General features: G+C 32.3%; 3 protein-coding genes across 3 annotated transcripts in view; 1 reads left to right on the top strand and 2 right to left on the bottom strand.

Moving 5' to 3' along the window:
* The window catches only part of LOAG_17694 (PEX6 protein), a 14,361-nt gene extending 14,103 nt beyond the window's left edge, over positions 1-258 (bottom strand). Inside the window, exon 1 of the mRNA XM_020450358.1 lies at positions 116-258. Within this exon, the coding sequence (XP_020305981.1) occupies positions 116-246 (131 nt within the window). The 5' untranslated portion in view covers positions 247-258. The remainder of the gene's footprint in view (positions 1-115) is intronic.
* A 1,699-nt stretch (positions 259-1,957) lies between these two features.
* Positions 1,958-4,769, top strand: LOAG_08731 (TPR domain-containing protein). Its single transcript, XM_020447786.1, has 8 exons — positions 1,958-2,032; positions 2,130-2,256; positions 2,593-2,695; positions 2,889-2,985; positions 3,227-3,347; positions 3,691-3,852; positions 3,977-4,184; positions 4,302-4,769. The coding sequence occupies exons 1-8, from the start codon at positions 2,024-2,026 to the stop codon at positions 4,432-4,434; spliced, it is 960 nt and encodes a 319-aa protein (XP_020302021.1). The 5' UTR covers positions 1,958-2,023; the 3' UTR covers positions 4,435-4,769.
* A 193-nt stretch (positions 4,770-4,962) lies between these two features.
* On the bottom strand, positions 4,963-11,128 carry LOAG_08727 (hypothetical protein; the record flags this gene model as incomplete). Its single annotated transcript, XM_003144256.1, has 15 exons — positions 4,963-5,097; positions 5,307-5,486; positions 5,645-5,767; positions 6,411-6,474; positions 6,571-6,701; positions 6,921-7,034; positions 7,265-7,369; positions 8,146-8,309; positions 8,628-8,781; positions 8,877-9,071; positions 9,189-9,347; positions 9,509-9,587; positions 10,004-10,110; positions 10,347-10,611; positions 10,929-11,128. 15 exons carry the CDS (start codon positions 11,126-11,128, stop codon positions 4,963-4,965), a joined length of 2,175 nt encoding a protein of 724 aa, XP_003144304.1.
* Between the last annotated feature and the right edge of the window lie 780 nt (positions 11,129-11,908).

Raw genomic sequence — 11,908 nt, 5'->3', positions numbered from 1 at the left:
TAATTCAGGGACTAATTGATGAAATAACATAAACTCCCCTTTACTAATAAACACTGAATTTTCAGCTTCTTCACTTTCGCGTGAAATAAAAGAAGTGAAAAGTAAGCCTGAAGACCTGCTAACAGCAAGTGGTATCGATTGCGCATTCTCATTATCCACATAAAAGCCTACTGATGCTTGTGCCACACTGAAACAACAAACCGGTAGCAACAGCACTGATAGAAGCAATCGAATATCGCAGTCCATCTGAAGCTGGAATAACTCAAATGATTCACTAAAATACGGACAAATTCATAAATCAGCAAAGTTGCGGGAAATGCAGTGATGTATGAATCACTTCGGTTTGAATTAAATGATTCAATTGTCATTACTTATTTTATCAGTTTAGAGCTAAATACAAGAGCTTTTTCGAACAAAAACACTCTTCCTCTTAGATGAAAGCCTTCTTGGTTGACACAGTACTTTCTCGAACAATTGCAAGGTCAAAAACAAAAGTAAATATTTGTTGCCATTCAAAGCTTCAGTATTCCTGGGGAAAAAAAACTCCACTAATGAAATTTATTTAATTACTGAAATTCCTACTGTATGTTGCAACAACCGCATTACAACAACATTGTTTGAATAAATAAATAGCTTTCATCTAATTACTAAAATTGCAATAAAAAATCCAACAGTACACAATCTGTGAAAACACCTTAGTTAATTCGATTTTCCTCTACCAAGGTAATCTAATAATACCCAATATCTGTTTCAGTGATTCTGCCTTTTATTCCTAATAAGTAATTCGCAATGGTTTCGAAACCATACAGAAAAGCACAAGAAAGTGTAACCGTTGACCTTTAAACCGGAAGCTTTCCCTCTGTGAGACTAACAATTCTAATTCATTGTATCAACACTTAGATCAGAAATCTTATCTTTCTCCTGTGTCAATTCTTCACATTCTCCAACAGTTCTACAATCTCTCTTTCTAGAATTCCTTTTTATATCACTCTCTTCTACAGTAGCACGGTTGAACGAAATTCTCATCTTGAACTCGATAACCTCGCCATTGATTTATTTCTGAGAAAGAACATAATAATAACCTCTTGGCCAAAGAACATAATAATGACCCCTTGACCTCTGACCCAGGAATTAACCAACGAACCAATGAGAAAATTACAAATCCACAAAACACTTCATGACGATTGTATCATCTCATACGCTGCAACAGTCGCGCGCGCTCTTACAATTCACTTACAGATTACTGTATCTGCTTCTAGATTGTTCTCGAAGTACGGGGGCGGGGGTATGTACAATCTGTGTTTGAATGTTTTGGAGTACAGACTTATGTTTATGATGATTGGATTGTTGCATTGGATAGGTCTCTGAGATCCCGCGGTCAGATGAGGAAAAGTTCCAGGTCTCTTCCCTGAACACCCACTCGCTTTGTAGTGAATACTAGACTCATGAAATGTTGGTATCAGTGTTCCGAATAGTTGGTTGTTCGAATTGACTTATCCCAGTGACAGCTTAGGATATTCCCCCGACTTAGAATTCCACTTTTACTCCTTACTATTCCTCTTCTGGCACTATAATAGGTCAATCCATAAGCACTGTATTAAAAAGGAATTCTTTGTCACCTGTACATCTCCTGAAATAGATACATCGTTATGCCTGTACGTTCAGTGATGTATGACGATGAGGTTAAATAATCCGTAATGTTCCCGTTACAGTAGAACATCCGAAAGATAAAATTGTCTAAATAGAGCTTCCATTTTTATTAGCAACGTTTACTGGACATACCAACGTGAAGTAGAAAGTATTGGTCACCACACTGTATACCGGAGAGAGATCAGTGATAGCATTACACTTTGCTATCACTGATCTCTCTTCGGATCTCACGTGATTTCTTTTAGTTTTATGCACGATTTCATATTTTTCTTTTATTTTTCCGATGTCTAACTCTGATAGATTTCTGATTTTTAGGCGACATCAAATAAAAGAAGCGTGTTTGTAATAAAAAGCAGCGTCTTTAATAATAATAATGGCAGAGGTAGTTTGTTTTCTTCTTGATTGTTTTGGCAATAGTCATCAATTTTCTTTTTTATTTGGTATATAGTAGCACCCTTCTATGGAGGTTTTCACTGCAGGCTTTGAAAGAAAAAGATCTCGGCAATGCAGCGTATAAGCAACGGAACTTCGATGAAGCAATAAAGCATTATGATAAAGCTATCGAGATTGACCCTGCGAATATTGTTTTTTACAACAATAAAGCTGGTAAGAGCTTATTTAAAATGTCTCGAAGAATAACGTCTTTAATTTTCCCTTTGATTGCTTCCATTATTTACATAATAATTTGACAATGCACCGGGTAGGAGGGATGTAATTCTATTCATCCCTTCGTGTTTTTGAAATTTTTGGACTGATTTTTCCCGATCTTTATTTGGTGTAATAGGCTTTTGGTGTAGTAAATTTTTTTAATAGGCTCCATCTGTAGTAGGCTTTTGGTGGATATATTTTAAGCGATTTATTTATTGTTAGACGGGCAGTATTACTAACTCCGGACTAGGCAATATGCGATGGGTACTGGAGCAATTATATTCATTATTGTAGCGGTGCTTTTCGAGCAGAAAAAATATGACGAATGTATCGAACTGTGCAAGAAAGCAGTAGACATTGGTCGTGAACAGCGAGCGGACTATACGCACATTGCAAAGTAAACGGTTTTAAAAACTTGAATATGTGAGCCAAAAATTTCTTTCATTTAGACATGTGTAAATATTTACACACAGATAAGGGTGATCCTATGCTGTTATGATGAGGTCAACCTTTATGTATTTACTTGATCCAAATAAACTTTTATGTATTTAGTGCCTGTATTTAATGTATGTATTAAAACGTTTTCACAGGGCCTTTTCCCGGATAGGGAATGCTTATTTGAAATTGGATCAGTTGAAAGAAGCACTTACATATTTCGATAAGTCGCTGTCCGAACACAGAGATCCTGTAAGACATTATTTCCAAGTTCCTTTGTTAAATTTATAGTTTTATAACCTCCAATTATTCAGTACAATGCATTTTCTGGTATTGATTGTCTGAGCGGATACTGAATTTAATCACTGGTCATTTTTCTTGAAGATTGTATTAGTCACTTAGCTATTTCCTCCGATTCGCCGTGTTAATTAGCTATTAGTAACAGTAATTTTTTATTACGAGAATGTAATTTAACAGGTTATTTTAATTTCAGGAACTAGTGAAGAAGAAGAAAGCGTTGGAGAAAGAGTTAGCTGAGAGAGAAAGATTAGCTTATATAGATCCAGAAATAGCAGAAAAAGAGAAAATTAAGGGTAACGAACTTTTCAAGCGAGGTTAGCTTTCTTTGAATTTTGCAAGTATCACTGTATCACTTGTAGGTGGATTAAAATCAGGTTCCTTCTAGTAATCAGCAGTTCTAACTGTCCTGTGATGTGGAATCTTGAAATACCATATTCTGTTCCAAAATTCACTAATCGTTTTATCGTAATTTTTGTTTTATTGTGGCGCAGTTTTAATACACACCACGAGGCCACTGTTGTGCATAGAATTAGAATTTTATGTGCTCATTGTTTAGCAGGTACTCTAACAAAGAGCTCCACATCCAGAGGTGAACTCCATAACAAGTGGAGTAAATATTTCAAACTCTCTTTGCTCTATTCTATAAAAGATTTTTAGGTAAATATCCGGAAGCTATGAAGCATTATAACGAAGCCGTGAAGCGAGATCCCGAAAACCCTGTCCTTTATTCAAACAGAGCAGCTTGTTACACAAAATTAATGGAATTTCATCGAGCGCTTGAAGACTGCGACACATGTATCAAGAAAGATCCCACCTTTAGTAAGCTTATGAAATTTATGATGTCATTTACTAGAAGAACATGCTTATGCATTGTTAATTTATGAAATTTCATGTTTTTTATTATATATTGGCTTTCTTAATGTAATATTTTTCTTCCTTTCAGTAAAAGCCTATATCAGGAAAGGCGCTGCATTAATCGCACTTAAAGAATATGGTAAGGCACAGAGTGCGTATGAAGCAGCTCTTGCATTAGATAATAATAATCAGGAAGCTCGTGATGGTTTAATCAATGCAATGAGTAACAATAATGAAGATCCAGATGCTGCACGAGAGCGTGCATTACGGGATCCAGAAGTACAGGAAATACTCAAGTTCGTTTTCATCAGACATTTTCTGTAGGACACAGAGACCGTACTGCCATTAATTTTTTTTGGCTATTAATAATCTTTATGGAGTTTCTTCAGTCCATACCAATCATTCAATTTCAGAGACCCAGGTATGCGGCTGTTGCTGGAACAAATGAGTCAAGATCAGGGAGCGGTGCGTGAGCATCTCCAAAACCCAGATATTTTAAGAAAACTTGTGAAACTACGCGAAGCAGGCATTATTAAATTGCGATAAGAGTATTTTGCATTTGTTATTGCGCAGTAAATGTTCGCTCCACGTGGAGAGGTTCTGTTTCCATCTTTGTTGGATCTCTAGAAAACTGTTGTATTTCGTAAATGTTGAGTAGATAGTTAAAGTTGAGTGAAAGTTAGTGAGTTTAATGTCCGATAGTTTTCTGGAAAGATTAAATTTAAAGAATGCCATGAGAAATCGGTTGAATTGGCGTAATTATTGTGAGAGCGGCGCACGTTCGCATTCTCTTTGCTTTGTCCTTCTGATGTCATACTTCCATTTTTTGTTTTTCTTATAATTAACTGTCGTTTTGTTTTACTGTCTTATAATAAAAACTGTTTCTTCAGTTGGGCTGTTCAGGAAATGAATATCCTGAGATCATTGCAGTCGTTTGATACGGCAGAATATGCCAAGTGACAGATATTGTGAACTTCCTGAGAAGGATTTTTGATTCATATCACATATCGTCTACGTGTCAAGCCCGTACAGAATTGCGCGCAGTTTTACTGTTTCGGTCAAGCACAGAATGTTTTATTTAAAATTTTGAAGATGCATGTTGTCGAGCATTTTCAACAATGTTTGTGGCGTGACGGAGAGAAGGAATTGCAGGCGCAGTCGCTCATATACATCATTTAGCAAGCAGGAACCGCCAGCTACTTCACGGAACTGAAAAAACATATTTTCTGTTGGGTCCGTGGGTCATTGCTACCGTGATTGAACTGAAATGACCGTCATTCCTACGTTGATAATATGCGATCTAGAGTTACCATCCAAGTTCCCTAAAAAAGTCAAAAAGGCCTTTAGCTGCAATCTTCGGTGGGTGTTTTATTTGCTTTTCAGAACTTGTCATTTTTCGTACCAAGTTTTGTTCTTACCAGGTAATTAACATAATCAGCTCGTTTTGAGTCAATCCAAGCTTGTGCATCCTCTTCATCGCTAAGTGAGGAAGCATCGTGACCAACAAACATTCCAAATTCTAGAGCATTTTTTGCTTCTGTCAGCGAACTAGATTTGTCATGTTGCAATGCTTTAACGCATTCCTTAAAATTGGACTCCTTAAAATAAGGTTTTCATGTTTCAAATAATTGAACAAATACGATGTCAAACCGGCAGTCTTATTTATTTGAGTGATTTATCCATAAACGAAAACGGGTATCTCGTGAACGATACATATCATCAGGGGATATGCGCTTAAATAAATATGAGTAGTTACCTGAATAGGGGTTGCAAAATTTCTTAGCGAATTACGGTGTAAATTCAACATTGTTGAAAGTATCTTCAGACCATAATCACATAGTCCTACGATGGACTTTTTGTTCGTCATTCTAAGTGATTCCTGAAAATGAAGCAAAACGCATATCATAATTTTGAGTGAATATAAGAAACTGTTATCTTGATAACGATTATAATTCTCATAGTAGTAGGAAATTTGAAAGGATATATAAATAGATGGTACATCAGTAGTAAAATAAAAGAATTGACTTTCAAAGTTCATCATTTATAAATGGTATCGGTGGAGTAAGTGGGATTTTGAACAGTGGAACACCCAAATCCCAACATTGAACGTTTGCTGAATCGTACGAGAATTGTATTTTCCTGCATCTGTCAATTCTTTATTTTTTTTTGTTTTTCGATTTCTTTCCTCTACTATTTTTCTTTCTTTTGTCCGCTGTTGACTCTTAAAGTGCTGACTCTAAATTCCAAAACGCACGAAAGAGGAGAGAAGAACAGCTTAAGAATAATTTGATCAGTAATAAGGTAGTGCAAGCTATCAATAAAAGTACTGTTAAATGTAAATTTTATAGAAAAGATTGATCAACTGTATCAACCATTATCGCTACCACTGAAATCTTTTATCTCTCAGAGAAGACGAAGATTAAGATCACATTCTCAATTTAGGTCAAATGTTTAATTTGATCTAAGTTATGTCAGGAAAAAGTGTTAAAGTGTTAAAGAAATTAAATCAAAAGAAAAATTACTTGAAGTAGAAGAATCCTTGGTAAATGATCCATACTACCAATCTTATGATTAGTTCGAGTGTACCTAAACGTTATTTGAATTTTTAGAAATGCTTCATACTTGGAAATTTATGAATTTTTGCTCAACAAATAAAGTTTTGATTCAAAAAAAAAGTCCTACCTGGACAACAAGATGAATTCACTTAAATCGTCGCTGACCATTTCGATACCATTCAACTGGAAAGATTTCAGTGCATATACGAGTTGTAATAAGATGAAGCATACCTTCTGTTCGTATTCTTCACTGATGTCCTAAAATTGGAAATTTTTACGATAAAATTAAATAAGTCAAAAAACAAACATAGAAATAACAAATAAGTCAAAAGGCAAGTCTTTATGACCACCGTTTTCTTAATAATTTTATAGAGTCTTGTGTTGACAACTAAAGCATTACAGCATCCGGATTTGGATTATGGATAAATCAAGATGGAAGAATCCTAAAAGGAACTAGAAATGGCAATTATTACTTACATATTGATGATTACTAGCAAATGATTTGAATGTGAACAAAGTATGTCGTGGAATAATCAAGAAACGATATTTCTGGCTGTTCTGATGTAGAGTATCATGAAGTATGCGATGCTCCTGGAAAGATTACAGCTAATTTTCTAACAAAAAAAGAAATTAAATGTCACAAATTGTTTAATTTAGCAATGATATATGATTGAATGAATGCGACAAACTAACGTTTAACATTACAACGTTTAGAATATTATTAAAAATATGAAATGTTTATTCAAGTTTGAATAAAATTAAAAACTGTCAACCATATTAGACTATAAGTATTTTGATGAACAAAATGAAGCTTAAATTACCTCATTTCGTTTTGCTCTAATTTCTACAAGTGTCGGTGGATTCCATATGTTACCAATCGTAAGATCAGGTTTTATTGGACTAGAATCAACAAATACAGGTTCAGCCTGCAATAAGGCAGAATGTGCATTTAGTTTAATAACAAATATAATCCATATCATGTAACATTTATGATTATTTTCATCTATCTTACTATCACATTGATCGCAGAACTCAGGAAGCCGTCGTATGGCAAAAATGCATTAAAGAAGTGCGTGTAACATTTCGAGAAAATTGGTATCATCGATTCGAAAATTAAATCATCCAATTTCAACCTAAAATTGTTGAAGTTCAAAATGTTTGCTTGTGGTTATTAGAAATTAAATTTTATTTCGAATTGAAATGTTTTTGAATATTATCAAACTTTCAAAATTTTTCCAATTTTAAGAAATTTTCACTTCATAACGTCACATTTCATTTAACTTTAATTTTAAAAAATTCAAATAAGAATGCATCACTTCTGTAGATTCGCTTTTGATAATATTGAATTATGATTTGTAAAAAATTTGTTCAGATTTGATGAAGCATATTGCAATATTTCAAGATTGTTTGAAGTCATCTGCAAATTGATGAGTGAAATTATAATAAAATTATAGCATTGATGATATATATATATATATATATATATATATAGAATCATTTTTGAAATAGAACTGAAATTTATTCTAAATTAATTTTAATATGATATAATTAATTTTTGATGCTAAAGGGTAAAACCTTAAAAGTTTACACTTGTCGCATCATCTGATTTTAATGATAATATCGAATAATATACACCAAAATGTTGTAGCAGTGAAGTAAAAAGATGAAATGATTTATTTTTGCATTATGTCGCTAATCTTACCTGTTTATAAAGTCCGATAACGGATACCAACTCATTATCGTTCTCCATTTGATTGCTGATGCTACGTGGTTCTGATTTTGATAATAATGAAGGATGGGTGTCAACTTGCGTCACTGGTGTTAACTTCTTATAGCTTTCTGTTGAAGTGCAACGGATAATGCAACCTTAAGAGATCATCCTGTTGAAATTATTCAGGAAAACTTATGAATAAACCACATTTATTTTATTTGCAATTATTAGGTAAGAAAAATATTTTCCGGTAATTTTCAGGAGAGGAAATTACATATAATTCAAATCATTTGCAGGAGCAAATTTTTGGAAAATATTTCATTAATATCTGCAATTACAAAGATTTTCATAAATTTAAACAATTTTTAATTACTAAATATTGTCTTATTTCATACATTTATTATTTTATCTTTTTCGTGTTTTTTTTGAATAAATTAAAAAGATTAAAAAAACAAAAACAAAGTGGGCAGAACCATGAGAAGAGGATGGTATGCTAGTTGGACTTTTTATTGCTTCATTTCCTGAAATCAATCTAGAACGGTTGATATTATATTGAAGTTGGCTTCTCACTGGTTCATTTCGATGAAAATTGTTATCGAAAAATGTTCGTTGTTTCATACTTACTAACTGAAAAATGATAAATTTTAACTTTGCAAAAATTTTTATTAAATATTTTTGGATTAAATATTTGAATATTTGGAAATATTTAAAATTTCACGAACTCTTAAACTGTTGGTTCTATTTGGTGGTTTATGAGAGGATGATAATGATGGTGATGGTGGTAAAGATGATATGCCAGATATTGTTAATGATCGTTGTTCCATGTCAACATGCGTGTCATTTTCTTGCATGATCCATTGCTTCGGTAAACTATTACGAATATTTTTCCCAGCAGTTGGAATAGACATCGTAAATGCCTATAATTGTTGATATAAGGTATGAGATTTCTTCAACTCTATTGTTTTATTTGTTTTTAAAATCTTTAACTTTGTTAATTGATGCAATAATTAATGATTTTATCTAGAAAATGTTACTTTATTTTTCGTAAATGTGCAATCCTGTTCAGAATATCCAGGTTCGGTTGATTGTTTCAAATTCGGAATGTTGAATCCTTGATCCGATTCATGACCACTTGCATTGTATCGTATTTGTTCTCGTTGCTGTTGCTGCCGTAATGCATGATCACTTGCTATCTGATCAGTAAGAGAAATAAGCATTAAACTTATCAGATAGAACTGATAAGAGATTACGATCAAAATGAAAGTAGATACGGTATGATCGATGATATTCACCGTCTATTTACAACAAAAGGATAGCTTAATATTGAAACTAGAGAATAATGTTGATTTAATACCTGGAATTTATTTAAGATATTTTTAAAATTATTCAGTCGTGGAACATCTTTCATTATCTTTTCTGCTATTGGCGACTCTCTACAACATATTCAAATTATATACAAATTTTGCATACCTTCCAAAAACTTTCTTTTCATTTTCTTTTTCGCTCTTAAAAAGTTCCTTCAGTCCCTTTTGGTATTTAAGAGAAAATAATATTTACTACTTGGGAAAAGTTGGCTTAAAATAGATATGTGTCGCATATTTGGCTCAAAATTGAGTATTACCATTAGAGTTTCGTATCACCACTAGAGTGATAGCATCATATTTAGTTTCAGGAAAAAAAAAAGTATGGAAAAGTTGATGTGACACATTAAAGTGGATGAGTTAACAGCGAATGCAAGTGCAGAGATAAAACAAGACTTTTAGATAGACGTAACTGACGTGCGTACGTCTATATCTCAATATGATTACAGAATATAACGATCAATTAACATATTTGCATTTTATCTCACCTGGATCCAAATTCAGAACAAGCCATTTTTATTGGTCGGTGTTGTGGTGTTGTACTTCCCTGCCTGCTGTTAATTGTGTCTGCTTCCAATATTGTTGCTGTACCACTCTTAATATAAAATGAATTTTATCGCAAAATTTTCAAAATTTTGAAGTATGAATTTTAAAAAGTTTTAAATTACACTTAACTCCGAGTCTTTCTCATTCAAAAGATCGTTGACAATGAGGTCATCTCAGTATCTTTTGCTTGAAAACTATTAGCTAACAAAGTTTTTTCTGTTGCTTAACAAATTTAAATCTTCTTATCTACGATATTGCAGAAAAGGATCGAATAGTCAGTCTCACGTTATTATTTTCGAAGTATTCCACATTGCCAAATTCTGTTGCGTTTTTATTATACTCTTGGCTAATAGATGTAATATATCTTGGCTTCGGTTTCAGGATACCATCATGGGCAATTAACGTATTACTGATTATAGGTGGTGGATCTGTTTGCATTTCCGGTGGTTTCTGATTTGGAGAATTTCGGAGAACTGATTTATATGTTAAAAATGCAGATTTTTGAGATGGATAAAGAGACGTATAGTTGTTACGTTCTTGCTTCTGTTGCCTGTAATAAAGATCATTTTAAAATCACTTTTTTTTTCGTCTAGAATCTCTTCATTTCTAAAAAAATAATGAATAACTCTTTTAAGTGTTTATTTTTCGACGCAAATGGTCAAATGCATTGTTGGAAAATCAGCTTACTTATCATATAGACTCATGTTAAATCAATTTTAACATGAAATTGAAATGTTTGGTATTTTTTACGAACAAAAAAAGTGATAAGAAAGTAATAGATTTTAAAATTCAGAACTTTTTTCTTAAATTTTATAAAATCTTGATATTTTACTTAAAAAACAAAAAGATAATTTAGTAGGAACGTACTTAGCCAAATAAAATTTGTTACCACTATAGCCCGTAAAATAATTTTGTGATTTAACAACAGGTGGAGTGGTAATAAAATTGCTAAGAAGAGATCGTTGATTATTGCTTATGAATGTTTGAGGCGCTAATTGCTCCTTTGCATAACCATGTCGTTTTCCGGGTGTATGACGTGGATCTTCGATCGTTGAAAAGAAATCCATTTGTTTCAATCAAAAATCAAGCTGTAAGAAATTTGATTCATATTCAAATCAAAACAAAATTTATAATTTAAAGCTTTCTAAACACCAGATGCATTAAGTTAAAATATCCTCCTAACGGTGATAATATTGATGCCAAAATGTGCGCTTCTTAATTTCACTATCTAATGCAAACATTATGTTCTATTGAATATATTATCTATTGTCTATTAAATAATGAAATAAAGATTTGGATTTAAATTACAAAGTGTAAAAATAAAGTCAATTGTCAACTTATTTATTTATTAATTTGTTTACTAAATTCCTTAATTTAATTCTTTATCGGAAATTTTGAAATTTTTATTAAATAAATATTTTTAAGAAATAATTTATAAATAAAACAAAAGAAGGAAAAAAATGATGAAATTCGTAATATCTATCGATTCATTATATTTGTCCATTTTTAATAGATTTGAGAACAACGATAAATATGAGTTTAGATAATAGCTAGTAATTAGTAAGAAAAAACTAATGAATAACTCCATATCAAACTTTATAAAGTTTTAATTCTGATTCAAATTTTAATTGAATCAAACTGAAACTATAATGAAACTAGGGACAATTCCAATATGTCAACCAAGACGATAACCTAATTGACGATCATTCATTATTCTCTTTCTCTCTCTCTCTCTCTTGCTCAACTATAAAATGCATCATCAATTTACAATTGGAAAAGTAGAGACGAATGATATTTATTTTAAACGGATCGAAAGTGGAATGGTTGTTCTGATATATTTGTATTTG

The sequence above is a fragment of the Loa loa genome (genome assembly GCF_000183805.2).
Source record: "Loa loa unplaced genomic scaffold supercont3.114, whole genome shotgun sequence".
NCBI classification, from domain to species: Eukaryota; Metazoa; Nematoda; class Chromadorea; order Rhabditida; family Onchocercidae; genus Loa; species Loa loa.
This window is presented reverse-complemented; position numbering and strand designations above follow the sequence as displayed.

Coding starts and splice junctions, on each gene's coding strand:
- LOAG_08731 (XM_020447786.1), top strand. Junction 2,696..2,888: donor GACTATACGCACATTGCAAA/GTAAACGGTTTT, acceptor ACGTTTTCACAG/GGCCTTTTCCCGGATAGGGA. Junction 4,185..4,301: donor GAAGTACAGGAAATACTCAA/GTTCGTTTTCAT, acceptor ATTCAATTTCAG/AGACCCAGGTATGCGGCTGT.